This window comes from Aspergillus alliaceus (assembly GCF_009176365.1).
Source record: "Aspergillus alliaceus strain CBS 536.65 unplaced genomic scaffold BDW43scaffold_8, whole genome shotgun sequence".
Lineage (NCBI taxonomy): Eukaryota > Fungi > Ascomycota > Eurotiomycetes > Eurotiales > Aspergillaceae > Aspergillus > Aspergillus alliaceus.
This window is the reverse complement of record NW_022474691.1, coordinates 95,839-122,102: the sequence shown is the minus strand read 5'-3', so window position 1 is coordinate 122,102 and position 26,264 is coordinate 95,839. Positions and strand designations below refer to the sequence as shown.

Here is a 26,264-nt window from a genome sequence, read left to right as displayed (position 1 = left end):
CATTTCTGAACTAATCAAACATAAGCGCAAAAGAAAATCCCGCATTCGTACAACATAAGATTAGGGTAATTCCTCTGCCAACCATCCCTGGAACCATTTAAAATCGGCCGGGCATAAAAGCCCCAGTCCAACCATCGCCACTGCACTGCCCAGCCAGTTTGCACCGCTGAAGTGGTTGTCTGAATCTTCGGCGAAAGGGTTCTCGACACCACTTACTTGGTTCGAACCAGGGCCCATGTCGTTGGCGTCCGTCTCACTTCCCTCCTCGAGGTAGGAGACAATCCGACCGTGAGCTGCCCGGAGAAAAAGTAGTGTATTCCTCGCGGAGAAATTATACGGGATCATGTACTGCAAGATTTGTTCGCACTTGCGCCAGGATTCATTGATGGTAGCCCTCTCGATGTCGGGTAGGGCGGGTCGGCATGTATAGGCCATTACAAGGACCATGCCCGCAGTCGTAGTGTCTGTTTCGTCAGCCTTATCTAAAACCTAGCAAATTATGAGAGACTTACAGAAACTATTGTACCACCAAGTATCGGTAGTTGATGTTTGGTAGTTGTCATAGATCAGGGAGATCATGTCGATCGCCGCTTTTGTGCAGTCGGCCGCACACTTCGACAACATCGGTGAATAGAGCGTCCTGGGGGTAAGTTCGCTCGGGTCGATCTCGGAATCCTCTTCAGCCAGTACTTCAGAACACAGTTGGGTGAAGGCCGGGCGGTAGAGCAGAAGGTGCATATACAGAAACCTATATCATGCTTAGTGTACCCAGTAGGGAATAAATAGGACATCAGTCGCACCTTGCATGCAGAACATTTCTCTGACGCCTTAGAGTGGACAGCCGAAGAAGGTCAGTCGCTGGATTGTATGGCTGTCTCCAACGGAGAACTGAAGGGAGATCGGACTCGTATTCGGATAGCCTTCCTTCCAGCTTAATGATGGCATCCAGTGTGTCCTGTTGGACGGTTGCTGAGCTGGCCGAGGTGCTCGATCGATCGCACCGTGCCTTGGAAACATGTGACAAGATACTGCCAAGAATGCTATACAGCTCTATACTAGAGACGTAAAAGGCTGTCAAGTACGGGCCCTTCGTGTCTGTAGAGGTAAGATCCACTGCTCCTGGCAGTGGTATGGTAGGCAAAGCAGACGTCATACTCGACTTGCCATGAGCCATACTCACGACCCTATTTTCTGTTATTGATTGATTTCATCGGGAAGTAGAGAAGCGATGAACTTACGTATCCATCATCACACATCCATGCCAGGTGCGACGCTGAATCTCCAACTCCAGCGGATCCTTGAAGTCGTCTGGCTGGCTTTCATGGAGCCCCAGCGCTTGGGCAATCCGGCAAGCGACTCCGATCATATCAGAGGACTTGTGCGGATCTGGTATGCTTTGGAGATACAATGCAGCCATTAAAAGAGTCTGGACGGCTCCAACGGTGCGTATATCAAGCACATCCAGCCCAATGTGCTGCCTAGCTCTGAGGAAGAAAGCGTGGGCTATGTCGTTTCGATCTGGGACCGAAATATCGGCAAAGTGGCAGCCAAGTGCAAACATCATATTCAGTGCACAAATAAAAACCGGCGACCGAGGGCCACAGTCCGAATTTCCGCCCAGCCCAATGTTGAGTTTACTCGGCTTTGCATCCTGTTTGTCACAGGATATCCAGAGACTCTCGTATGCGTCCTGAACGCTAGGTCGGTCAAAGAAGGGATAAAGACAGTAAACCCGATCCCAGAAACATCCCAGGAGATGATCAGCAAGATCCCGCGGTGGGAGGAAAAACCCATCTAATTGGGAACGGGCAGGACCATAAGGGATATCGCTCATCGTAGGGCCTTGAGCTAAAAGACGCATTAGGCACGCAGTAGGCGGACTGCTGAGCATATTCAGCTGCTTCAGGAAGCCTTCACTACTACCAATAGGGTTAATGCTAACGGGTCCCAGAATATTCACGTCGCCCTCCTGCGGGTTTGTCAGAAGGGAAGGAAAGGTCTCCGGTTTTATTGGAGGCGGGAAGGCGGGAATATGTCCATGATCTGGGAAACCTGCGGGAGGATTGAATGGAGACTTCAGAACCGGTGAAGGGGGTTCTTCTCCCTCAGACTCCAGGGATGAGTCCTGCGGCTCAAATGTAGGCACCGGAATTCCCGCCTGTTCACACGCCTCCTCAAGTTCACGAATATGACAAAGCAGAACTTGAAGGTATCTGTACGTCGATGTGAGCGAATGCTACCTGAGTCTCTCAAGAATTCCATACTCTTCATTATCCATAAGGCGGCCGATACGTCTGTAAGCACACCAACCGGCCACGTTCGACCGTTGAGCACAAGACCCACAGATGGGCTTCTGTCCGTCGCAGCGAGTCCTCCTTTCGCGACATGACTCACAAGCCGAAGAGGTCTTTCGCCGGCGCGCCCCATTGCTTTTATGTACGGCAGACCTTTGAGACGGCATACTGTTGACTACAAGGATAAGTCAAGGTGATGGCAAGTGAAAAGAAGAATAAGTCCTGAGATCTTGAAAGTTGAATTTAAAGGAAGTACTCGGACCAAAAGATCCCGTAGTTATGAAAGACCGAAGAAACGATCGGTACTGCGATATCGATGGGATTGATATGGTATACCTCCCATTATTTATAAGCTACAACTGCCCGAGAGGGGGGTTGAAAATCAACTCCTGGGGGTGTTGGCGACCCCCACTTTAGCCCCATGTTCTAATGTATTGAAACAGCTCGTTGACAAATGGTAGTTAGGATTTGTGATAGGGAACCTTCCACTAGTAATCCATGCCCTGCATGGGCGTCGCTTCCCATGGGATCTAGATGCATAGATCTGGCGCCATCTGCACTGGTGCCGTTAATTTGGGCGGTAGGATAGGATGATACGCCACCATCATGCAAAAGGATCACTTACGATGTGACTAGTGCCTTGAGCGGGCCCATACCTAAGCTTCCGTTGGAAACTAGTTCATGGTCTAAAAAGCGGGGAGCACATCCTCCCGTGTTGAGACTTCGCTCTTAAGCGCCAGAATTCAGCACAGCGCTTAAGTTGTGCTTACGGCCCAATCACCCGACTTGTCACACATGTCATTTGAGCATTCCGGAATAGTGGTCAAGGATGATCTGATATTAGTGCGGGAAGAGTGCTACACTAACAGCCAACATTGTGCCCATTTGTGACTGATTATTTCGCATTGTTTTTTGACCCCTCCTATAAACGCCCATCCATGATGTTAGATAGCACAGATATGTATGTTGGTTGCATTGCACCATGCATATGCGCCATCTGAGGAGCGCTTCTGTTTCTCAGAGAGACGCACTGGGTGGTCTGTTTCTGAGCCAGGTCAGCACGGCCGTTTGTCAGAGACGACACCACCATAAAACCCTTTCACAAATAAATCTTATGTGGTTGCCTGTTGCCATGAGGCTTTTCAGTCAACTTCGGAGAGTTTCCGTTTCAATCTGCGAAATTATCCCATGAAGCGTAACGCCTGGCGGGTTGATATCAAGGAGGAACCACATAAGAGGGTAGTACTGTGTAGCTGAGACTGTGTGAGGGGTAAAAACTTGAATTCTTTTGGTTCACTTTTGTTGGTTGAAGTTCAAGAAATCGAAATCACCAGTGACTGCCCTAGTCCGGAAGGGGAACCCTAGGAGACCATGTGACTCTCACTCACTCACTCACTCTCACACAACCTTATGAACCACACAATCTTATGTCTGAACTCTTCGACCAAAGCAGAATGGAAATACCACCCCACGTCCGACGTGGCTGGCTCTCAGTACCTACGTCACATCGAATGGTCAAGATTTCCGACCGGGTAAGACGCGTGGCAACTTGAGTGGAAGCGCCCAAACAATGTGTGCATCGATCTCTAGAAATTGACATTGTCAGGAAGTTTAAGGATAGTTGGTCACATATTATTGGCTCGTTGGTACCCAAAAGGTAAGTACTCAAAAGGGTAATACCCTTTGTAAGAATAATTCCTTGATAGAGACACTCCTAAGCTTTTTGTTCTTCCTGCTTTGTCGCCTATGATGTATTTGATCAATCGACTGCGCCATGGTTATTCACTAGCTGGGCTATAAGTGCGTGAATTGGCCTCGTATGGGTTTCTTCAAGTATCTTCGATTATCGTCTTGGAACATACACGAGCCCATTAGATGCAAAGATGCAGATGAACAGGGACCTCAGCGCATCCTGCTTGGAAGTCGATGGGGCTTTTCTATATTACGAGATGATCGGGGATGGGCCACTACTTATTCCGATGCCCGGGGCAAACGGCACTGGAACACTGTACGAGCCGCTAGCTGCAGCCCTTTCCTCGCATTTTGCAGTCGCTCTATACGACCGCCGAGGATTCGGGAATAGTCTCCTCGAACCCCCCGGTGAACCAAATGAGATAACTCATTTGAGAGCGCAAGGAGACGATGTCGCTAGATTAATCCAGCATCTGTCACCTGGGAAACCCGCGACAGTATTTGCAACATCCGGAAGCGGAGCGATGGCCATTGAACTCCTCCAATCTCACCCAGGTCTTGTACACAAGATGATACTACATGAGCCACTCCTTGCTTCGCTGCTTCCCCCCTCAGCCAGAGTAGATATCAAAAGGAGAATGATCGAAATAATCCTGGCGTACGGAGCATCCGGAAATGCGAAGATTCGGCGGGCTCTGATCCCTTTCATGCAAGGCAAGCGTGACCAGCAGAGATTATCTCGACATCCCCATTTCGAACGACTTTCGTCTCAGCCGGGCGACCAAACCGAGCTGTTTTATCAGTATGAATTATCGCTGGTGATTGACTATGACTTCGACGTTGAAAGACTAAGCGCATACCGAGACAAACTGGTCCTGATGAAAGGAGTGGACATATCGCCAGAACTTTGTAGTAGACCTCTGATCAGTTTATCGAAGTCCCTCGGGGTCCCTATAATAATGACTCCTGGAGGGCACAACGGATATATCACTGACACGGAAGAATTCTGCCAGAAGCTGATTGCAGCCGCGAGCAGTGATAAGGCTAGTAAGTTGTGAGCATTATGCATGTCATTTGTCCCTGCGATTAGTAAGCCTTGAAAAATCGCGAAGTCGAAAGACAAGGAATGTATAAGCGAAAGTAACGCTGCTGCCGTTATGTTAGGAATTCTATGGGCAATATATGTGTGATCAACGCTTGGAATTTCCGAAGTTGTCGTACCCGAAATTAGAGAGTAACACTGATCATCAAGAAGCGGAATGAGTCCGGCGAACGAATGCAATATGTCTCTTGGACATGCTATATTTGGTTAAGGGTAGTAAGAAGGAAGAGGGAGGACTCGAGATCTTCTAGAATCCTTCGCCGAGAGTGTTATCAGCAGGGAAGAGATAAGATTAACTCAACCAATATCGAATCGCCGGGACAATTACCCACTGGCGAGTATACTCGGGTCTTTGACCCCATAACAACCCCCCTAATAACTTTGGCACGTCATGGTACAGCCCATGAGTACTAATGTTTCTGCACTGCCTTGCTGGCAATCAGAAGCAGCCAAAACTCGACACGGGGTGGCAAATTTCTAAAAATCACCGAGGCAAATAGCGCAATCAATCCAGTGGCTGATTCTTTTCAGCTTTGTGAGCTGAAACACTACGATAGCGGCGGGACGATCAGAAAGACCCGCATGGACCTGCCCAATCCCGTAGTTCAGCTACCAATAATTTCCACCGTGGCCTGCAGAAACCTTACGGTACCCATGAACTATTTCGTTCAATAATTTCTGCGGAAAACCTCCGATGGCGAGGCGGGACCTATCACCGGACTGAAAGTGGACAGTTGGGTTAATACAAAGAAGATATATAGCTGAGGCCTTCCGTCTCTCCGGTGTGACTCTGATCGTCTCCGCGGACAGCAGTGCATGCCAGCTTGTCATCATCACCTATAATGTTTTTACGACATCTCCCATTACTTGCCTTGGGAGCCTGGGCTACCCAACCCGTGGCTGGCTATGTCTCTCAAGCCAGAGACCAGGAAGGGACATGTAAGAAGACGACTGTCGCGATTCTGTGCGTATCCATGCCATTAATTTGAGTCTCTTCTACGGAGATAGTATTAACATTGTCCAGAGGAGCTGGGATATCAGGTATCTCAGCTGCCGTAAGTAGTGGCACTTTTGGGATAGAGTAAAGCCGCTTACATCCCATAGCAAACATTATCAAACGCGTCGATGCATGATTTCCTGATTCTCGAATATCGTGACCGAATTGGCGGTCGTGCTTGGCACGAGAACTTCGGGAAGGATAAAGATGGAAAGCCTTACGTGGTAGAAATGGGTGCCAATTGGGTATAGACATTCCGTATGCCATCTAGAGTGGACTTGGCTGACTTCTAGGTTAGGTTCAAGGACTTGGAAACCCAGGCGGGCCTGAGAACCCCATCTGGACTCTTGCCAAAGAATTCGGCTTGCAGACTACATACTCTAATTACAGCAATATCTCGACGTATAATCGGGATGGGTATAGAGATTACTCCCATCTGCTGGATGAGTACGACGAAGCCTATGATGTCGCCAGCCCGGCGGCTGGAAGGATCCTCACCGAAAACCTCCAGGACCAGACGGCGAAGGCCGGATTGGCGTTGGCTGGATGGAAGCCCAAGTCGCATGACATGGAAGCGCAGGCGGTCGACTGGTGGAAATGGGGTTGGTCTGGCGTTCCTCATGTCCCTCGTGAAAATACTAATAACCGATAGATTTTGAATCAGCCTTCGCACCGCTGGAGAGTTCGTTTGTATTCGGTGTCGCGAGTAGTAACTTGACATCGAATCAGTTCAGTGACGAAGACAACTTTGTCACAGACCAGCGGGGATTCAACACCATTATCAAAGGTATGGCTTCAAAGTTTCTGACGGAGGACGACCCTCGCTTGCTTCTCAATACGAAGATCACAAACATTACCTATGGACGCGAGGGCGTCACTGTCTACAGTAGCGATGGAAACTGTGTGCAGGCCGCGTACGCCATCTGTACATTCTCGCTCGGTGTCCTACAGAACGACGTCGTCACCTTTAGCCCCGAACTGCCCGAATGGAAGAAAACTGCGATTCAGATGTTCACTATCGGCACATATACGAAAATCTTCTTGCAATTCAACGAAACCTTCTGGCCTACGGACACTCAATACTTCTTGTACGCCGACCCAACCACCCGTGGCAACTACCCACTCTTCCAGTCCTTGTCCATAGACAGTTTCCACCCTAGATCCAACATCATTTTCGTGACTGTCACCAACGAGCTTGCCCGGAGGGTCGAGCGTCAGTCCGATGAGCAGACCAAGAAGGAAATCGTCGACGTTCTGCGTAACATGTTCCCTGACGTTGACGTCCCAGAACCCACAGACATCCTATATCCCCGCTGGAGCACTGAGCCATGGGCCTACGGCAGCTACTCTAATTGGCCAATGGGTACAACACTGGAAATGCACGAGAATTTACGGGCAAATACGGATCGACTGTGGTTTGCTGGCGAAGCTACTAGCCAGTCTTACTTTGGCTTCCTGCACGGAGCATGGTTTGAAGGTCGCGATGCAGGCAGACGGATTTCTGGGTTGTTGAAGGGCTGTAAGGGGCGTAACTCCACTGTATGTGGCCCTAGAAAGCGATACCCGGTGCTTCACGGGACGTCGCCGCTGGCCGATTACAGTTTCGTAAATGGATGGGAAGTCAGCAGTTTCTATGACAGTAATGATGACTAGTTGCATGTACATACACAGCGTTATAGCTAGACATTGACGAAAGAGAACCTGCAGTTTTAAAGGTTACTGTCCAAAACACCTCATAAACGCCTGAAATATGACAAGGAAGAGAATGCCCATGCGTTAACTGATTGGTAGATTCTGACTGCCAAGTTATGTAATGCTACCTCATTCTACCCGAGACAGCCAGCGAGCGAGCGTTACCTGCATTAACTTCGAGCAATCCTGCTCGATTCTGGAATTTGTTGCGAGTGACCTCGATATATCCATGGGTGTTTTAAACACGATGACAAACCGAATAGCGTCTACTCGGCCGGTTGATTCTAATATGAAATCACAAATCGCCCGCCTCTTTTCGTTTTTTAACCTTGATCTGAATTTATAGATATATTCTTCCCTTCTTTCCTGGAAAAGCACCCCGCCTGCATTGACAATACCTTGCACGATGTCTCTTGAGACCCCAGCGGAGCATTCAAGCAGCCTTGACAAGAAACAAGTTATTTCTAACATTTTCCGAGAACTGGCCAAAGTCGCTGGACACCCTATCTTTTCTTCAGACAATACAAAAGTCGCAAATCACCCGACTGAAGAATGGCTCTCCCAAATCCAGAAAAATATCCCACCCAACAACGGTAGACGAGTAGAAGATGTTCTCCGCGACGCCGAAGAGGTCTTCTCATATCGTATACCCGCAGACCACCCTCAATTCTTCGCTTTTATTCCATCGCCAGTATCGCCTATGTCTTGGCTAGGGGATTCCCTTACCTCCGCTTTCAACGTATATGCGGGAAGCTCAGTGGCAGGAAGTGGAGTCTGCGCTGTTGAAGAATCCATGGTCGCCTGGATTGCAGAACAGTTTGGGCTACCTCCATCTGCAGGTGGTCAGTTCGTGTCCGGTGCTTCTACGGCTTGTTTGACCGCATTCGCCGTCGCGAGAGACCAGCGCTTGGATGGTGCATTACGGCAGAAAGGCATCGCCTATATATCTGAAGATACACATTTCTGTATCACCAAAGCGCTTCGTGTCATAGGGCTACTGGACTCTCAGATCCGGACTATTCGTTGCGATCCAACGTTTCAGATGGATACAAACAATCTTCGCCTTGCAATATCTGAAGATATTGCCAACGGCCTCAAACCATTCCTCGTTGTGGCTACCTGTGGGACAACCGGTACCGGCGCCATTGACCCTCTAAATGAAATCGTGGACATAGCGAGCGAGCATGGATTATGGCTGCATGTCGACGCTGCCTACGGCGGATCTGTCGCATTTTCAAGCAAACATCGATCGCTGATAGACGGGATTGGCCGTGCGGATAGTATCGCCTGGGACCCTCACAAGTGGCTCTTCCAGACATATGGCTGCGGTACTATCTTATTCCGCGACAAATCTCAGGCGTTGAAGAGCTTCGTATCATCAGCTCATTTTTGCCGCGATATCGAAGATGAGAAAGAACCAAACAATCCCTGGAATTATGGGATCGAGCTGACAAGGCCTGCTCGGCATATGAGGCTTTGGTTTTCTCTTCAGGTCCTCGGCATGGACAAGATTGGAGCGATGATCAACCGAGGATTCGAATTAGCGGGCCTGGCTGAAAGAGAGCTGAGAAAGCTGCCTGGCTGGGTTTTTCTGGCGCCCACTTCCTTAGCCATCCTCAACTTCCGATTCGCGCCTGACGGCGTGAGTGAGGTGGATCTTAATTCGATCAATAGTCGCGTTTCGAAACTCCTGATTGCAGAGAATGTGGCGTACATACTCACCACCTGTATCGGCGGCGTGGTAGGCCTCCGGATGTGTACCATCAATCCACGAACCACGGACGATGACATACGTCGTGTGGCGAGAGCACTTGATCACAGCGCACAAGCTAGCTATAGGGAGCTTTATGAGACGCGGAACTAAGTGGAGACGTGTTTGACGCTGATAACATTATGACTGTCTCACTTCATTGATTGGCGATATCCCCTGCTAGTCCATTTCAGCGTTGCATTTCGGTCAATGAGGGTGGGGGTGAACATGCATTAGGGCGGAGTCAGCGGTGGAAGTCCAGCCACCTTGACGAAATCTGCCTCATAAATAGGAAGGGACCAAGGTCTTACGATTTACCGCTAGTAGAAGATTCAAAAATGTACTGAGATTTCGAAAGTGTGCCAATACCATCAATATAGGCGTCCGCGACGCGAAACACAAGAAACCCACATATACCACCTTTCACGGAATCCAATCTCCCCCATCAAAGTATCATGAAGATCGCAATCGCTGGCGCCGGCGACGTAGGCACCTACTTCATTGGAGAATTCTCTAGAGAAGGTTGCTCCTTGGAGCTTCTGCTGCTATCTAGTGCACAATAGCAAGGAGGTTTTGAAACTAAATACTCTATTTACTAACTACTATGGAATATTACTATGTATCTCAATTTCTTAACCCCGAATATCCGTATACATGCAATGTTACAAGATCCCTAAATCCTCAGATCAACAACATGCATCCCACAAACCCAGAGATCTATCCTCGAGATAATTTAATATCTCACACACATCCCTGTCCCCTCATCCCCTCACCTCTTAAAAATCCTAATCTCAACTGTCCTAAAAATCGGATAAAAAACCATCACCGATGCAAAAACCAAATAATTCCCAACATCACCCCCATTCTTCCCAATCCTCTTCGCCACCGGCGAGAGATACTACACAGCAAAACACCTTAGTCTATGTATATCCTCCCTAAACCCCAACTAACCCTAAAAGCAAGAAAAGAAAAGAAGACATACCCAAGTCTGACTCATCCCCAAAAACGAGAACACGATGCCTATAACCAATGCTGCGGTAGCCGCAATCCCAACTGGCATGCGCTTCTTATCCTGCCACGCGCTTAGATCATACCCGCCCAGGCGAGGCCGGAACCAGAAGTGCTCGATAGCGAGAATAAGGCCGAAGGCTAGCGTCCAGTAGCCCAAGATCGAGAGGAAATTGTCGATGATCTCTTCGAGCTTGTCGCGGCCGCCCCAGGCCAACGCCAGGACGAAGATGGAGAGCAGGGCGCACCAGACGAAGCGGGGGATGGCGAGGAAGCGGTGGCCCCAGAGTTGGATGCAGAGGGCACTGGAGTAGATGTTTGCGATTACGTTTGCCACTTGGTTATTGGGATTATCAGTTGAGTTGGGTGATGGGGGAAGGTGGAGATGATATGCTTACGGAAGGTGAGGGCGAACATTGTGCAGGCGAATTTGGCCCAGCCGGTGGGGTGAAGGGTTGCTAGGAGGAGGGCGCCTGTGCCTTTTGTGTTGTAGATTGTGGACATTGTGTCGTTGGAGGTGATGATGCCGCCGAAGTGGTTGCCTAGGGTGCCGACGAAGATGGTGGGGAGGATTTGGCCGAAGTAGGTGAGGGAGAAGACGAGCCATTTGCTTGTGTCGGCCGGGTAGTGCACGTAGTAGTCGCCTGCAATGGGGCACCAAGAGCAGGCGACGCCGAAGACCACGGCGAAGTAGCTGAGACAGGCGCCGCTGTAGGTCATTCCGCTGATGGAGCTGACGCCGGGCGTGGAGGTAAAGAACCGCGCGGCTTGGCCCCATGTCACACAGATGAGGACTAGGGCAAAGATCCAGGCGTATCGCTCGTAGTGATGGATGAGAGTGAAGCCGCAGAAGGAGACAAGAAAGCCGATGGCGACGATGATGACGATGCCCGCGGCCAGTGGGATGGAGTCTTCGGATACAGCAACAAGGAGTTGACCCCCGACGACAGCGGCAATCACTGCGTATCCGCCGTTGATGATGATGTTGAGTAGCCCGCAGATTTTGGCTCCCCAGATGCCAAATGCATAACGGGCGACGGCCACCTGGCGGAGGCCACTGGGTGGGCTGAGCGTCGCCGTAAAGGCGGGCATGATGGTCCCGGTCATAGCAGCGAAGATAGTCAGTATGACTGAAGTATGCACCGACAGTCCAAGGATAGGACCCAGCATGCCGATAGGGATTAGGGTTGGACTGGTCAGCACGGAGAACCAAAAGAACATCATCTGGGTGGATCGATGAGTGTTAGTCGAGCTCTCTCATTTGCGACAAGGAACGAGCGAATAGCCTCACTGCTCACCTCGGGACAATATTAAGCACATACGTTCAGAATCTGTGGTGGGCGTCGCTTGTCCTCGGGCACTCGCTCAACCCCCATGGCTTCTACGCCCAGCTTGCGGTCAATCCAGGTCTCAAAATTTCGTAGCGACCGCAACAGACCGTTGTCCTCTTGCATACTTCCCATGTGCCTCTCACCCTCGTCGCCCAGGTTAATAGCCATATTCCCACTCTGGGTGAGCGGAAGGGAGCTAGTATCTGACTCGATTCCCACACGCCAGAGGCTTTTCTGCTTACGCTCCATCTCCATATCTGCGGTGCGACCGTGACGAGGGGGTAATGTGGAAGAAAGGGATAAGAGAAGTGGATGGCGGCGACGGCATTGGACAAATGGCTTGAGGGGCGAAAGGAGGCATTAGCATGAAGAAGGTTCATTTTATTATCTATAAGCTATTGTGTTACATTCTACTCTTTTTTTCCTAAGCTAGCCTGGGCGGGGATCTAAACTAATTCTCTGCCTGAGACTTAATCCTAACCCTTGCTAGTGACGCTCCTGTGAAGGTCTGCATGATCGTGCATATTATTATCATTTGACTGGTGCTGACGTGGCGAGATCAGTGTTCTTTTAAAGTAAATCAATTGCCTAAAGTGATTTGAATTCAAGTGCCGATGTTACTATCTGAAGTTATAGAAAAGTCAAACATGTTCTCCCTATAGCTAACCCTAGATCCGTGCATGACAACTATGCGGTCGCATGAACAGGACGCACCGGTACCCGAATTAATAGCGGCATACTACTCCGGACCAAAGCCAGACATTAATATCATGTAATGAATGTAAGTAGATAGGAGAAAGGATGCATTCCCTGGCACAGCGTCCGGTTTCTGTAAAGAGTAGCTACAGCGTCAGATCAATAAGCTAAGAGACACTAAAAGGCTTCCAGACATGGGAAGGGAGAGGAGGGGGTGAGGGGGTGATGAACTAACAGGCGAGGACTACAGAGCGACAGGCGTTACTTCGTTCTGAACATATTCCTGTCCTTATCTCAAGTAATATTTTAGGGCAGAAAACGCTCTTCCGGTGAACTTTGGACTTAGACATGCTGGCGGTCCCCGACCGTATAAAGTCGACACAGTGTACCTGCGCCCGTTAGTAGCAAATGATTGTATCCAACATGACCGATTGGTTTCAGCACGCACAACGACCGCTAAGTGGAGTCATGAACCTGGTTCGCAGTCACTAGTACCGTGACCATCTGGCGACAGTAAGCTACCTATCATTTCTGAAGGGCGACCTAACCCGAATCTTCAGTGTCTCCCGGTATACGCTACTGCGTGGGTTGTAGGGCCTGATGCTGGAGGGCTATCTAATGTTGCTGAGCCATGTACTTCAACAACTAGGGTCTGTAATGATGATAGGAACCCCCCTTCTATTCTTACACAGCACGGGCTGAGAACGCAGACAGGGTTTCTACACAACTTCATTGTTTGGGTTAATATCCAAGCAAAATACCCTCAGACCAATATTTTACCTGCAACAGGAATGCAGGGTCTTACCGAGAAGGACATCAAGAATCGTATTTACGGGAGTAACGTCACCTTTGTCCTGCAGCAGTCGATGATAATGGTGCAATGGGGGTGCAAGGTCTGCATGGTGCTGGTGTATTACCGACTAACGCGAGTAGATATTCTTTTCTCTGTGCGCATGCCTTTGAAGACTCGAAACATGTATGAGGCGCACATTCCAATGTATTTATATCGGGAACAAAAATGGCACACTACCTGTCAAGATCCTTACGGGGTATATTGCCGCCACCTTCGGGATAACAGAATTTTTCTTCTACGGTGTCTGGTGTCGTCCATTCTCTAATTACTTTGCCGTAAAAGAGGACAATAACCGTGAGCGTTATTAGTTGATTCACGAGAAAAATGAATGCTGACTTTCAAGAAGCTGAATGTGAGGGTGCTCAGCACCATTTGATCATATATGCCTTCAATGTACCCTCAGACATCGCCATACTTTGCATACCAATACCGGCATTTCTCAGCTTGCAATTACTTTGGCGAAAGTATATCCCTTCAATTGGTAGCGACATCCAAATCATGAGAGGAAGCTACTAATCCCGAGAAAGGAAGCTTGTGCTCTTTGGTGTGTTCGGCCTGGGTATATCCGTCGTGGTCGCAGCCACGCTCAGCTGATATTATTGCTACAGCCACCCGAATAGTGTTTTGTGGATTTTCTGGTATGTCCGGGAAGGCAGCACTGTCCTCATCGTGACCAACGCATCCAATTGCTACTCCTTCCTCCGTCGCCTCTTCAAGATCCACGGTTTCATGATCTTTGGCACCTATATCGCACTCCGCTGGAAGCCAACGCACCCCCCAGAAAGTGGCCAGCCGAACGAACTAGCCCAATTTTCAATCCATCGACCAAGAAAGCGGACCACTTCGACAGAGAGCACGGAGAATATTACGGGAAAGGACAAGTCCTTTGAAATTTGACAGCATACACAAGTGGCAGTCTATGAAGAGCACACAGAGAGACCGATAACTATTTTAGAACAAGACCGGCATGGAATCTATGGGAATAGGACGGGGCTCGCCGTGTCGACGGTGACAACGGGCCAGGCGGGCTCATCATGATAGAATTGACGGAGAATATGCAGATTATCGATCCTAATCACTTGGAAACATTCAACCATGACATCCATTAGCTTGTTCAGCTTAACGACGGGATTTATACTTGTCAAGGAACAAATAGCGAAGACTACGAAATAGTCTTGCACATGTACACTACGAACGCTACCGGGTTTATTTGATCTGTATGCCATCCGTGAGCGGTCCTCTGGGTATAGAAAAATATTTTATAATTTTGTGACAAACACATCCGTACATAGTAAGAGACTAAACAGGCGTTTGGAGGAAATACTCGTTGCTCTGGTGACTTAATTTTGTCTTGTCTGCTACCCACGGACCCCGTCTAAAACAAAAAGGTCCCTTCTCGTTATAGCACTGACTCGACAGAAAGTTAAGACCAAGGTGAATGTTTTTCATATTCCGGATGGAACGATGTTGCTAGAAGACCACATCATATAAATAGCACTCTAACCCGGCCGGGAATATTAACCTGCCAAGCGAGGATACACTGGGCAACAGTTCCCTCTAATTACAACACTACCAGGTCAAAAAATAACCCTTGGACGCCTGACTATGGATTCCTCATCCTTTCGACTTAATATTGAGTCTGTGCACGCAAAGGTGGTGTTTAGATTAACATAAATAATGCACTCGAGACCCGTGGATTCTTGTCCCAAAAGCCTTTCCTAACTCACTCCAACTTGCTGTCTCTACGTTAACGCTCATTTCGTTCTTGGGTTTAAAAAATGTACTGAGCTTTGAGCATTATGATCACCTTATATCTGTCATCCTTGGCGACCGTAGACGAAAGCAGGCCAATTGTAGAACAACAGAAGACCCAAGGCGTCACCAATGGACAAATCGCCAAGCAGCCTCATGTACTGTCTTAGATCGGGTTTCGACATGCCGATCTCTTACCTGCCTGCAATTCGTAAACTGAAACATGCATGATCCATGTCTAACTAGGTCAAAGATCGCCTGTCTGGAAATCGGCAGAAGGCACAGCGCAACTGCTGGACCTTGGATTGTAATTTTGCCTATTGAAGATTATGACACGTATTGCAGCGATATGAAACGGCTCGACTTCATATTGAATCACAGCTAGATAACCGGTGCTGAACTGGCCAATTGTAATCCTTCCTCAGACTGGCCATCACTTTACCGTGCGTTTCGGTAGATTATATAAGAACAGGCCACCGGCATGCCGTAAGTATGAAGACTCTTCCCGAAGGTCTACTGCTATATAATCGTCTTGCCTTTGCGAAGAGCTCGTTGATACTATCGTCGGGGCTCGGCACAACTTTCCGATACCTATATCCAAGCACGAGCTAGACAACGGTTTGATATACGTGCAACGCAATAGTCTAACAGACCAACTTAATCACTATTCACCACCTCCCCAAAAACCTTGAACTCCACGAGCCGAACCTTCTTACCCTCCTGTGGTACAAAGACCAACCGGATCTTATCTGTGTCGACGGCATTCCAAGTAGCCTGCGTAATTCCGTTCGCAAGTGGCGTACTATGATTCGCGTTCGAAACGTCCGCCCACACTCCAGACACACCAACCTGAACATTATATTTCTCAGGGATATCGTAGCCTTGCGTGCTATTAGCAAAAAAGGCAATCTCCGCACTCGCAACCTTAGTAGAGGCCTCAAAGCTAATTTGATACCACAGCTCACTGCCGTTGCCGGCCGGGGTGTCCCATCCGTTCGCGACGTCGGACTCGGGGAAGAACCAGACCCGTCCGTCGATGGCTGCGTGGATGGCGTTAGTGTCTGCATCTGGGATGGAGACGCTCCCTCGGGGATATGACGTGGAGTCCAATTGAACGGAGACAGCTACGGGACGGTTAATTGTGGGTGGAGTTTTGCTGGTGATGCTGGTAGTGATACGGGCCAGGGTGGGTGACGAGGAGACTGCTTTGCCATCTACCTCTACCACTAACCCCGATGTACCGTAGTGATGTCCATCTTTGTCCCACTGAACGGCGATCTCGTGGCCGTGGTAGAGAATGCGCTCGGCGCGGAAGTATGATATGACTGCTGGATCTGCCAGTGGGTTCACCTCTAGCACATCATCAGCGCGAGGACGGATACCGACTAGTCCAGTGAGGACCAGGTCGACAAAGCCGGAATGGAAATAGTGCGGAGATCGCGTCAGCCCTACTATCGGACTGCCGGTGTCGGCGTCATAGTCTTCTTCCAGGTTAAGGACGCCGCCTCGATTGCGGTTATAGTGTATCTGAGCATACTGTTGGAGTAGATGAGTGTAGTCCGTCTTTGTGACTATATTGGTGGCAGCGGAGGTGTTATAGTGGTCAAGGAAATTGGCGAGTCCAGTTAGAACTTGGGTAGTCTGATAAGGCCACGATGGTCCATTCCACTGACACTCGCGCTTTGAGCCCTCGTATCGGTATTGTTTCATGTAGTATTCGTAGCTCGGTTCATTGGTGCGTAAGCCGTGAGCGCCTGCAAACTTTTTGCTGTCCAGGAGATGCTTCCATGCTTCGGCGAACTGCTCTGTGTCATCTGGGAGATCGTGTGTCCAAGGAACGTATCCCACCAACTCACGGCCTCGGATAAAGTCCCAGTAGGTGACGCGCTCATTGTCCACTTTGAATCGATCGATGAAGTGCTCGAAGGTGCTGTTCCACAATGTGTCCTGAACTGTCCTCTTGATGTTTACAGCTTGCTGCTGATATTTCTCGGCCACATCTCCTTTTCCTTGGAGTTTGGCCAGATTGGCAATGGCCAGCGCGTTCACATACTGGTAACTGTTGATGCTGGGTCGGAACGCATTGCCGCCGGTAAAACCATCCTCGCCTCCAGAAGCGTCGATACTTGCGATTGTATATTCCGTAGCATCAGTGAGTGGTTGGATCCAGTACAGAGCTTTGGAGGTGTCATATCCGCCTGTTGACATGGAAGTGGTATTCCAGCCGTTAAAGACAGCTTGCATGGCATCTAGATGGGCTGTAGCTTCGTCTGCTACTCCATCAACCAGATATCCCTGCCACACACCATCGGCCATACTCTCTGAAAATTGGTAGGGATTCTTATGCGGGCCATAAAGAAAGCTCGCATAGTCACTCTTGAACCGACGATCCCGACACCATCGACCTTCGCGCAGATGGAAATTGGAAGCATCAATCAGCAGCGCCGATGGCTGACTCTGCCAGCCAACATCATTCAAGAACTCAGTGGAAATGTATCCATCAGCGCCCAGATCACGCTGGTGGGCACGGAAAATGTTCCACCGGTAGTAGTATACATCCTGGATATCAGCCACGCTGGCCTCGAAGAGAGGGATACGATCGCGATACCATGCAGCATCGTTGCCGAAATATTGAGAAGCAATGCTATCTGCGTCCAGTGCAGCAATCCGCAAGAATATGCCGGCCCACGCCAGGCCCTTAATGCACTTCATCATCAAAAGCTGTACCTGCGTCAATGGATCTATCGCGAAGACAGGGGGGAGGCATTTATAGCTTCATTGCCGTTCTGGGCTCTCCGGCGGGGTTAACGCGTATTTGACGATATGCATTCTATGTTAGGACGGAATTTAACGGTGAATTACCCTGTGTGGGTATTGTGATGCAGATCCTAGGGCTATAGATTGGGTCCGCCGTTTTCTTGAGTCGGAGCCCCGCAATGGGAATTCTTCACTCCTGTGGGGTTCGTCCGTAACCCCGACTTTTAATTAACTTAAGGTGGTAGGTATATTCAATTCTTCATCTGTCATTCGGATGACCAAAGACATACCCAGATGATCTATTTTTCGCTTCGTCGGACGGACTCCTGTAGCTTTCGCATGTACACCTCCGACTGGGCAGAATAGGGACATCGCTTCCGAATCGACTTTCCATATCGGTAGAAAATAAATGGAAATGGTAGACATGCGATCGTAAGAAAGGCCGGAATTGAAGAGGCCCAATGAATCCCCAATCCTTCATACATATAGTTGGTGAAAAGAGGAAATACTGCCCCGAAAAGCGATCGTAGCACAGCATTCGCTGCGAGAACAGATGCCGCATAAATCGTATAAGAGTCGATCAAGTAGCCCATGACACCCAGATAAAGAAGCACAACCCCACAGCCAAAAGGGACGCCGGCTGCTATGCTAACTATCCAATGGATGGAGGGGGAGTTGGTCCACGCAAACCAGAAAAGACCGATAGGAATACACACTGCGGCCAGCATCACAGGGGGCAAACGAGACTCTGGAGGTGCAAGTCCCCCATGCCTTTTCACAGTTCGTGTGTATCGTCCGTTGTCAGGAATCGTGTAGATTATCCCAATGATCATGCCGACGGCGATGCCCATGAAGGCAAGTCCCCCGACTCCTTGATTCCACCCTCGTCCGTTTTGGTAAACAATGGGATATGCAGCGAAATTCATGAAGAGCGCCCCGTATATGATAGCAATGTATATTGATAGCATGAAAACAATAGGCTCACGAAACAGCAGTATCCAAGGTCGCAGCAATGCATTGGCAAACATGCGCTTTACAGAAATTGTGTCTTCGCTTTCTACATCGAGTTTTGACCGGTAAATCAGGCCAGTCTCCTGTGAAAGGCGCTTTGCCCTTTGACGGAGAAGGACAGGAGCATAGGTCTCAGGGACGAGACATGTCATCATAATCCAGAATGCCCCAGAGACCGCGGCGAGGAAGCCTTCCACCCATTTCCATCCAGCGGCCATTCCTAGAAAGCCACCAATCGTTGGGCCAATAACAGGCCCCATAAATGGAGCTGCTGCGAAAAGGCTCAGAGCAAGGCCTCTTTGCTCCGCTCCAAACATATCACTAATTACACCTCCTGCATTTGTCAACGGGGAAGATCCCGCTGTTCCTGCAAGAAAGCGTAGCACCAACAATGTCTGGATGTTTTGTGCACCAGCACACCCCGCTAGTAAAACGGACATCGCACCAAATGAGATAAGGAAGGGGTATTGTCGGCCGATAAGCTCACTCAATGGAGCCCAGAACAACGGTCCCAAGGCGAATCCGACGACGAAGAGCGATAGCCCAAGTGTTGCAATTTCCGTGCTGATATTCAGACCTTCCACCACTTCCTTTGTTGATCCAGAGTATGCTGAGGAGGCGAAGGCGACAGCCAATGTTGCTGTGGAGACGACGATGGTGATGCCAACCTTCTTGAAGGTAGTAAAACACATGGGGTTTCTGGGATCGTCTGGCAGCCAGGAGACCACAAAGGGATCCGTTTCCGTCCCTGATCCAGGATAATCATGATGAAGAACATTGTGCGTAATTGCTCCTTGATCTGATACTTGGCGCCAGAATGGTATGTATCGCTTAGGGCTAGGTTTAGTCCATTGTGAATGATCCTCCGGGTCCATTCCTGGGGTCCGTAGAATCTGTTGGGTCTAGGAACCAGTTGCAAAACGCGAAACGACTACAATGGAAACCATTTCAAGTATTTATCAGGAGGATATCTGCTCAACCGGCACAATCTCCGAGCGATATGCCAAGAATATGTCCACCAGAGAGGGGGTTCACCCGCTTTCCCTCGGCCTGTCGATCCTCGTCTTCCATTGGTCAAGTCACCGAACTCGCGCCCTACAGGTGACAAGTATCTCTCCGCACATAGGGCAGGCATTTCTTGTCTAGGGTTGATCGAATCATCTTAATCCTGTGTCTCCGTTGGCATTCGGCACCTAGCCCCGAGTCAGTTGTTTCAAGGCAGATCTTACCCAGACCGAACACTCTAGGAGTTGTGTGAGATTTGTATTGGCTCGATAATCGCGCACAGTTTGTTGATAGCTCATGTACAGATCGTTGGGCATTCGATATTGTAATGTTTACACTACGTAGTAGTTGACGAGTATATTCGGTAGATGCAATATGAGGTGTCCGACCCTCCAAGAAAAGGTGGTCCAGTATGTAATGAATCTCATTTGTAGCTCACTTAGTGTAGCGTCTATGAGAGTACGAAGGAAGAAGAACAACCCAACAAAAATAACCACCGGATTGCGTTACCGCTTATCCAATGCCTGGTAAGCGACCTTGTCTTCATTCAGTTTCTCTAGAATAATAAGATCTGCGTTGGTTGAAGATATCTCTTTGGAAAGGAAGGTTGACTATTAGGACCCGATAATCGTCCCACTTCCATGAATGCGAGGTATGACACAACAGTAGCAACATCATGCATATTGATTCCTCATCCAGAGAGTGCTCACTCAGTATTTTCATCATGGTCTTATTGCCTGTATGTAACATACAGACTTCAACCGATGTGTAGCTCCACGATAGGTCCTTTGTAGACCTTCCTGGCTCGCACAAGATAATATATCAGACTCAAGAAAATTACACCACCCAAGCCCACAGAACTGTAGTTCATCGATTCCACTGTTACATTGTTCATGGGCGGCCAGAAACTGAAGAAGATTGCGACCACCAAATAGATCAAGGCAACGATATTGATGAGAATCCCCCAGATACCGGGAACGTGAAAAGGGCCCCAAACAAGCTGGGCTCCTGCTGTATTGATTATGGTGTGCTCATCCTTAGAAGCACTAATACCGCCCGTGCAGCGTCTCCAGAGCAAAAGGCTTCCTGTAATTAGATATGATAAGCATAGACCCGCCGTGGAAAGAGACATCAGATTATTGAATGCGACGTCGGAGCCAATACCAATGAGACTCAAGAGGCAGGTGATGACAACAGTGAGAATGACAGCGTATGTCGGGATTGCCGTATGAGGAGTGACTTTAGTCCACACTCGCCATCCAGGGATACCTCGGTCGCGAGCAAAGGACCAGAACTGACGCGAGGTAGAGGCCAACATACCGGCTGAGGAGCAAGTACCCATTATGACCATAATGCAGCCCGCAGCGGTGGTGCCAGCTACGGAACCCGTAGCATCAAGAAAGATTCTCAAGAACGGTACGCGAGCCGCAAGCGCCGCATCGTAATTCTCGACGGAGAAAAGTAAGGCGATAAGCATGCTAAATCCGAGGACTCCGTTGATGAGCACAGTCAGCATAAGAGAGCAGGGTACGGCAACCGTGGCGTTGGTTATTTCTTCAGACAACTGTAACAAGTAAGCTTCCCAATCTTACAGTATCGAAGGAGTAGGCGTACATGTACTGCGGCATCGCCACCTGCAAAAGAAAATACATGCCCGATAATCCCAATAAAGAATGAGAGGCCCTGGGTGGGCCACTGGCCTTCGTTCAAAAATTCAGTAAATACTTGTTCCGCTGTGTTGTGATTTGATAGATAGACCATTGGGACTCTACCTGAATAAGCAAGACATTTTCATTCATTCGTATAGGATATGATAACAACTTACAGGACCGCAAAGAAACCCAGAATATGGAGAATTAGGATTGCCCCTTCGAATCGCGGCAATACCTTTCCTCCAGCGATGTTCAGTACAAAGCCAAAGAATGCAATTGCATAGCCGATCAGGACTTGACGCCATATTTTAGGCTCGTAAGACGGATGCGTGAGCATAGCAATCGTCTCGATATACATCCCACCTAGGTAACAGACAGAGGCGTATGTCGCCTGCCAGCCGACAACTGTCGTCCAGCCTTGTAGATTACCTTAGTTAATGTCTTCTTATCCATGTAAGTAAGGGGCCGTGTGGTTTTAGCCCGGGGTCGCTGGCTTCGACTCACCGGTAATGTAACTAAAGAGTTTCATTGAAGATGAGGGTGCCAACATCGAACACCAATGGTACTGCCCTCCGGACGTCGGTGCCCTGGGAGATGGTTATTTAGACGGCGGGCCTTCTTCAACGGTGTTCAATGGCGCCTTACATTGAGACAAGCTCCGACATCACGACAAATGTCGCCGCAACGCCAATCCAGACCAAAATATAACCGTACACACTGCCAGCTGGACCGCCGCTAATTTCTTCTTAACTTGGGCGACAAACGGAGAGGAATAAATGAGACATACTTTTGAAAAGCTTCTAAAAACAACCTATGTAGAAACCAGAATTTTAGCAAATGAAAGCCACGGAGGGTCAGCTATTCGGAAGAGCCCTACGTAGTCACAGACTCCCATGTGATCAGAATTGTGCAGCTGAATCCCAGCATTGACATCAACCCAAAGTTTCTCTTCAAAACAGGCCTTTTTCCCAAGCGAGTTAGGTGGACATCGTCTGCATTGTGAAATGATGACCTTTCCTCGAATTCATACGACCGAGCAGGCGGCAGTTGTTTGAGGTCGTAGGACGCCATGACAATGTATTTGACTCCTTTGGCTTAGTACAAATGCATATGCAAGTGATGGTCTGCAACAAATCCAAGGGATGAGGTAGGTTATAGTGTGGAATAGTCAAACCCGGAGTTTGGGGAGTGACGGGATAAAAGGGAGCATACCCCAAGGAGTGGTCGGAGGCGAAAGAATCCCCAGACTATTGAAAAGCACCTCTGCGCAATAACCCATTCCAGGAGCAGGGGTGTATGAGGTCCTCAATGTGCCCCCTTCCCAATATTAAAGCATTTTGCAGCCCAACTCGCGAGATTACCTAATTTATTGTTAGGAAAGTCTAGCAGGGTGAACTCCGAGTAATGGTCTTGAAACAGCGCATACTAGCAAGGATTTAACCTCTCTCCACAGATCTAGAGGCCGGACCGTTTTTTTGTGACTGCCACAGATAGGGACCGGCCGTGCCGTTTCTCGTAACAATATCCACAAGGTCTAGGTAAGTGAGTCCACCAGGGCTGTCATCGATTGGGAAGTCATTCCGAGCCGTTATTCAGTTAATTATCGACGTTGCATCAAAGGCGGTCAATCTTTGCTCCTTAGGGTTTAAGTCAGGCAAGGTTGTCGATCCAGTCACCCGCGGCCAAGTAAAAGGCCACTCTTTAATTCACTCTATCTAGACCAAAGTACGGAGTAAATCCCGATCCCAGACACCCTCAATCCGAACCTTTCTGACCAAACAGTGACACTGACCGGCGAACGCTAAACTAAAATGGTCCGTTCTCGGACGCCGCCATCAGGACACACAGCATGTAAACAAAATGGGCGGTCGCCGGAGCTCTATATTGTCGGTGTTTTTCCCCTCTGCTTAGTGCATGTAACCCTAAAACCTCCTATCCTTGCTGATGCCGTAAAACAATGCATAGTGTATACCAACCGCAACCTTGCCGAGATGTCACTTAAGGTCTAGCCATATGTCTATGTGCGTACTACTTGGTTTGATTGTGGGTCTCGTGTTATGCGTACTAGAACCAACACGAAGGGCACTCATCTTGTAGTAGAAAAGGAAGGAGAGCGGGCTCAAATACAAAACCCCTGTCATGCCAGGACAGGAGTAAGACCGCCGTTCACGTTGGTGTATAAGTTCTTTTTACGTACTAACACAGTGGAGGCTGATACCGAGGACATGGCTTCTGGATATAGGCGGGCAGGGGTCCTCGTGTGGGAAATTGCGATTCTTGGAATTTATAGTCTGTCTTTCGGATTTAAATATACCTTGAGAGCTCAGCCGGTGGTCCATTGCTAGGCCGTCCTGTGTTCAATACTGTGCCTGATTCATCTACGCAATGCGTAAATTTGAGCCGGATAGCTGGACTCCCGCGGTCAATGTTACGACCTGGCTTTTCATGATAACGGCCATTCTCAGCATCTTTACTCGTCTAGGTACCAAATACTGGATCTTCCGCAGGTTCACAACAGATGACTACCTAAGTATTGTCTCTGTGGTATAACAACTAGTCACTCTAGATATCACGATAGCATACAGGCTAAACTAACATATGGCAGGTGGCTTGCGTGGGGGAGTCCGTCGCTGTATCTATGGCGACTGCCAATGGATATGGAGAGCATTATGAATCCTTATCTGAAGCAAATATGGGGGGTATCATGAAGGTCTGCTTTTTCTCCTTATCTCTCATCGTGTTTCGCCATCGCTGATCCTTTCATGGCATTCCTGATCGTACATTTAATAGTCGCAGTATGCCGGTACTATCCTTTTCCTGACCAGCATTTGTTTTTCCAAATCGGCGCTTATCACCTTCATTCGCAACATCACACCCTTCCGCTTGGATCGCTCCTTTGCTTTTGGACTGGAGGTGTTCACTATCTTGTGGGCTGTAACAGGTATAATTACAGCTACCTTGCAGTGTAAGCCTCCACAAGCTTGGAACTACCTACATGGAGAATGCTTCAACATCGTGCGCAACATCACTGCCGCCGTAAGGGGTTAAATCAATGAGACTAACTAAGATGTTAAGGGGGCTTGGTGGAACTATCTTGGCGTGACAAACATTCTATCCGAAACCACAATAATCGTGCAAGCGGTCGTGGTAATTGTACGGGTTCAGGCTCCATGGAGGAAGAAGGTCACGCTAGGTACTGTTTTCGGACTACGCGTTTTGTGAGACTAACGCTCCATTTAATTTCTCCGCTCATTGAGCATTCTAGTGTGATCGCCGCTATCGTATGTCAACTTGTGCTCAACGCTAGAACTGCGAACTCGCCGGATCCCACCTCTGATACATCGCCCGCTACTATAGCCACCCAAGCTGCCCAATGTCTTAGTATCGTTACCGCCTGCTCCCCCCAGTTCAAGCCATTCATGGACAGTCTACGCTCAACGGGCATGCGCGCAGAGGGGATGACCAAGGAGAGCTCCCGGAAACAGTACAGAAGTTCTTTGTCACATATGAAGACAACGCTATTTAGTCAGGACAACACCCTGACTCGGAGTCAGGGAGTTGAGTTATCCGTCATTTCCCGTGACCAAGATGGTGACCAAGCATTTGCTACGGCAGCAAGATCTGTACATGACTCGGACGCCGAGAGCCACCACAGTCAGGCTCATATTATTCGAGAGGCGAGGACGTGGACTGTGACAGAGCCTCGGAGGACTTCGGCAAGATATTATGGGGAACAGTGATGATCTAGGTATCTTTGACGTTTCTTTCTTAGTGGCGTTTCCCACTTTCATTACTATATTTGGCGTATGATGGACATGGATGTGTCCGATAACTCAACTGGTTTGTACAGATGCAGGGGAAATGGATATTCTCATGTGTAACAGGAGGGAACCATACTTCTATATAATAGGCATTCCATAAAAGCCTTGCCGTTGGGCTGAGGATTCTGTTTTACCCTCACCAATACCATAGGAAATCTTACATGATGCACCAGAGCATGATTTATATGTCTCCGATGATTCGGTTTATTTTTATCAGGTGCAAAGACAGTAGGCATATGACCACAATAGTTTCAAGCCTTCAACCACCAATTCATTCACTTAAACTCCATGCGGACAATCTAGCTACGTACAACTCTTCCCAGTAATTTCATCCTTTTGCACTTCCACCACTCTCAAGCCATGCTCGCCAATTGCCAATTCGGCATTCTAAGCACACACATGGCAGACGGCCTGTTCAACAGTCAGGATCCGGGAACTTTATCGAATGAAACAAAATATCAAGACTTACAGTAATGGCACCAACAGACCAGAGGCAAGCGATATCAGCCCACCAATCTGTAACGACGTATCAGGAAGAGAGATCAATGAATTAGAACGGTAGAACCTACCGAGTCCTGCCCGGCTAGCTGCATATGCGCAAGCGTGGCTTTGGTCAGAAAGGGAGGCAACGCAGGCTTTGAAAAAGTCAGTAAGCTGTTTATCTAGCAGGTTTTGAAAGGCACATACAAGGCCAGTCACATCCAGCAGCCTTCTTGGCCTCGGCGAGGGTAGCAGCGTTGTTCTGAAGGTCTTGGAGGCTCGCAGCGTTCGAGGCACCGGAGGCTGGGGCTGCAGAGGCAAGAGCCAGGATGGAGGGGATGGCGACGAAGAAACGCATCTCGGCTTTAGGG

At 49.0% G+C, this 26,264-nt stretch overlaps 10 protein-coding genes across 10 annotated transcripts; 4 read left to right on the top strand and 6 right to left on the bottom strand.

Moving 5' to 3' along the window:
• Positions 1-60: 60 nt before the first annotated feature.
• Positions 61-2,461, bottom strand: BDW43DRAFT_308124 (Zn(II)2Cys6 transcription factor; the record flags this gene model as incomplete). Its single annotated transcript, XM_032046412.1, has 5 exons — positions 61-464; positions 513-748; positions 801-1,184; positions 1,239-2,213; positions 2,265-2,461. 5 exons carry the CDS (start codon positions 2,459-2,461, stop codon positions 61-63), a joined length of 2,196 nt encoding a protein of 731 aa, XP_031903282.1.
• A 1,289-nt stretch (positions 2,462-3,750) lies between these two features.
• Positions 3,751-5,044, top strand: BDW43DRAFT_323604 (alpha/beta fold hydrolase; the record flags this gene model as incomplete). Its single annotated transcript, XM_032049785.1, has 1 exon — positions 3,751-5,044. Exon 1 carries the CDS (start codon positions 4,178-4,180, stop codon positions 5,042-5,044), a length of 867 nt encoding a protein of 288 aa, XP_031903281.1. The 5' UTR covers positions 3,751-4,177.
• An 886-nt stretch (positions 5,045-5,930) lies between these two features.
• BDW43DRAFT_308122 (putative flavin containing polyamine oxidase) lies at positions 5,931-7,738 on the top strand (the record flags this gene model as incomplete). Its single annotated transcript, XM_032046411.1, has 5 exons — positions 5,931-6,052; positions 6,113-6,143; positions 6,193-6,330; positions 6,384-6,687; positions 6,738-7,738. The coding sequence occupies 5 exons, from the start codon at positions 5,931-5,933 to the stop codon at positions 7,736-7,738; spliced, it is 1,596 nt and encodes a 531-aa protein (XP_031903280.1).
• Positions 7,739-8,073: 335 nt separating this feature from the next.
• On the top strand, positions 8,074-9,891 carry BDW43DRAFT_266925 (pyridoxal phosphate-dependent decarboxylase family protein). The gene has a single exon (XM_032040929.1). The coding sequence runs from the start codon at positions 8,184-8,186 to the stop codon at positions 9,639-9,641; it is 1,458 nt and encodes a 485-aa protein (XP_031903279.1). The 5' UTR covers positions 8,074-8,183; the 3' UTR covers positions 9,642-9,891.
• Positions 9,892-10,296: 405 nt separating this feature from the next.
• Positions 10,297-12,121, bottom strand: BDW43DRAFT_323601 (purine-cytosine permease family protein; the record flags this gene model as incomplete). The annotated part of the gene is made up of 4 exons (XM_032049784.1): positions 10,297-10,425; positions 10,510-10,871; positions 10,934-11,759; positions 11,858-12,121. 4 exons carry the CDS (start codon positions 12,119-12,121, stop codon positions 10,297-10,299), a joined length of 1,581 nt encoding a protein of 526 aa, XP_031903278.1.
• Positions 12,122-15,678: 3,557 nt separating this feature from the next.
• BDW43DRAFT_239275 (Six-hairpin glycosidase-like protein) lies at positions 15,679-18,052 on the bottom strand. The gene has a single exon (XM_032039648.1). It carries the CDS (start codon positions 17,880-17,882, stop codon positions 15,825-15,827), a length of 2,058 nt encoding a protein of 685 aa, XP_031903277.1. The 5' UTR covers positions 17,883-18,052; the 3' UTR covers positions 15,679-15,824.
• Positions 18,053-19,842, bottom strand: BDW43DRAFT_239274 (MFS transporter). Its single transcript, XM_032039647.1, has one exon. It carries the CDS (start codon positions 19,808-19,810, stop codon positions 18,224-18,226), a length of 1,587 nt encoding a protein of 528 aa, XP_031903276.1. The 5' UTR covers positions 19,811-19,842; the 3' UTR covers positions 18,053-18,223.
• Positions 19,843-20,541: 699 nt separating this feature from the next.
• On the bottom strand, positions 20,542-22,663 carry BDW43DRAFT_323599 (amino acid/polyamine transporter I; the record flags this gene model as incomplete). The annotated part of the gene is made up of 6 exons (XM_032049783.1): positions 20,542-21,504; positions 21,555-21,708; positions 21,766-22,009; positions 22,097-22,179; positions 22,238-22,327; positions 22,470-22,663. The coding sequence occupies 6 exons, from the start codon at positions 22,661-22,663 to the stop codon at positions 20,698-20,700; spliced, it is 1,572 nt and encodes a 523-aa protein (XP_031903275.1). The 3' UTR covers positions 20,542-20,697.
• Positions 22,664-23,977: 1,314 nt separating this feature from the next.
• Positions 23,978-25,332, top strand: BDW43DRAFT_323597 (uncharacterized protein; the record flags this gene model as incomplete). The annotated part of the gene is made up of 5 exons (XM_032049782.1): positions 23,978-24,136; positions 24,198-24,302; positions 24,383-24,607; positions 24,668-24,810; positions 24,858-25,332. 5 exons carry the CDS (start codon positions 23,978-23,980, stop codon positions 25,330-25,332), a joined length of 1,107 nt encoding a protein of 368 aa, XP_031903274.1.
• A 468-nt stretch (positions 25,333-25,800) lies between these two features.
• Positions 25,801-26,251, bottom strand: BDW43DRAFT_308115 (uncharacterized protein; the record flags this gene model as incomplete). The annotated part of the gene is made up of 4 exons (XM_032046410.1): positions 25,801-25,824; positions 25,883-25,929; positions 25,983-26,048; positions 26,101-26,251. The coding sequence occupies 4 exons, from the start codon at positions 26,249-26,251 to the stop codon at positions 25,801-25,803; spliced, it is 288 nt and encodes a 95-aa protein (XP_031903273.1).
• Positions 26,252-26,264: the final 13 nt, after the last annotated feature.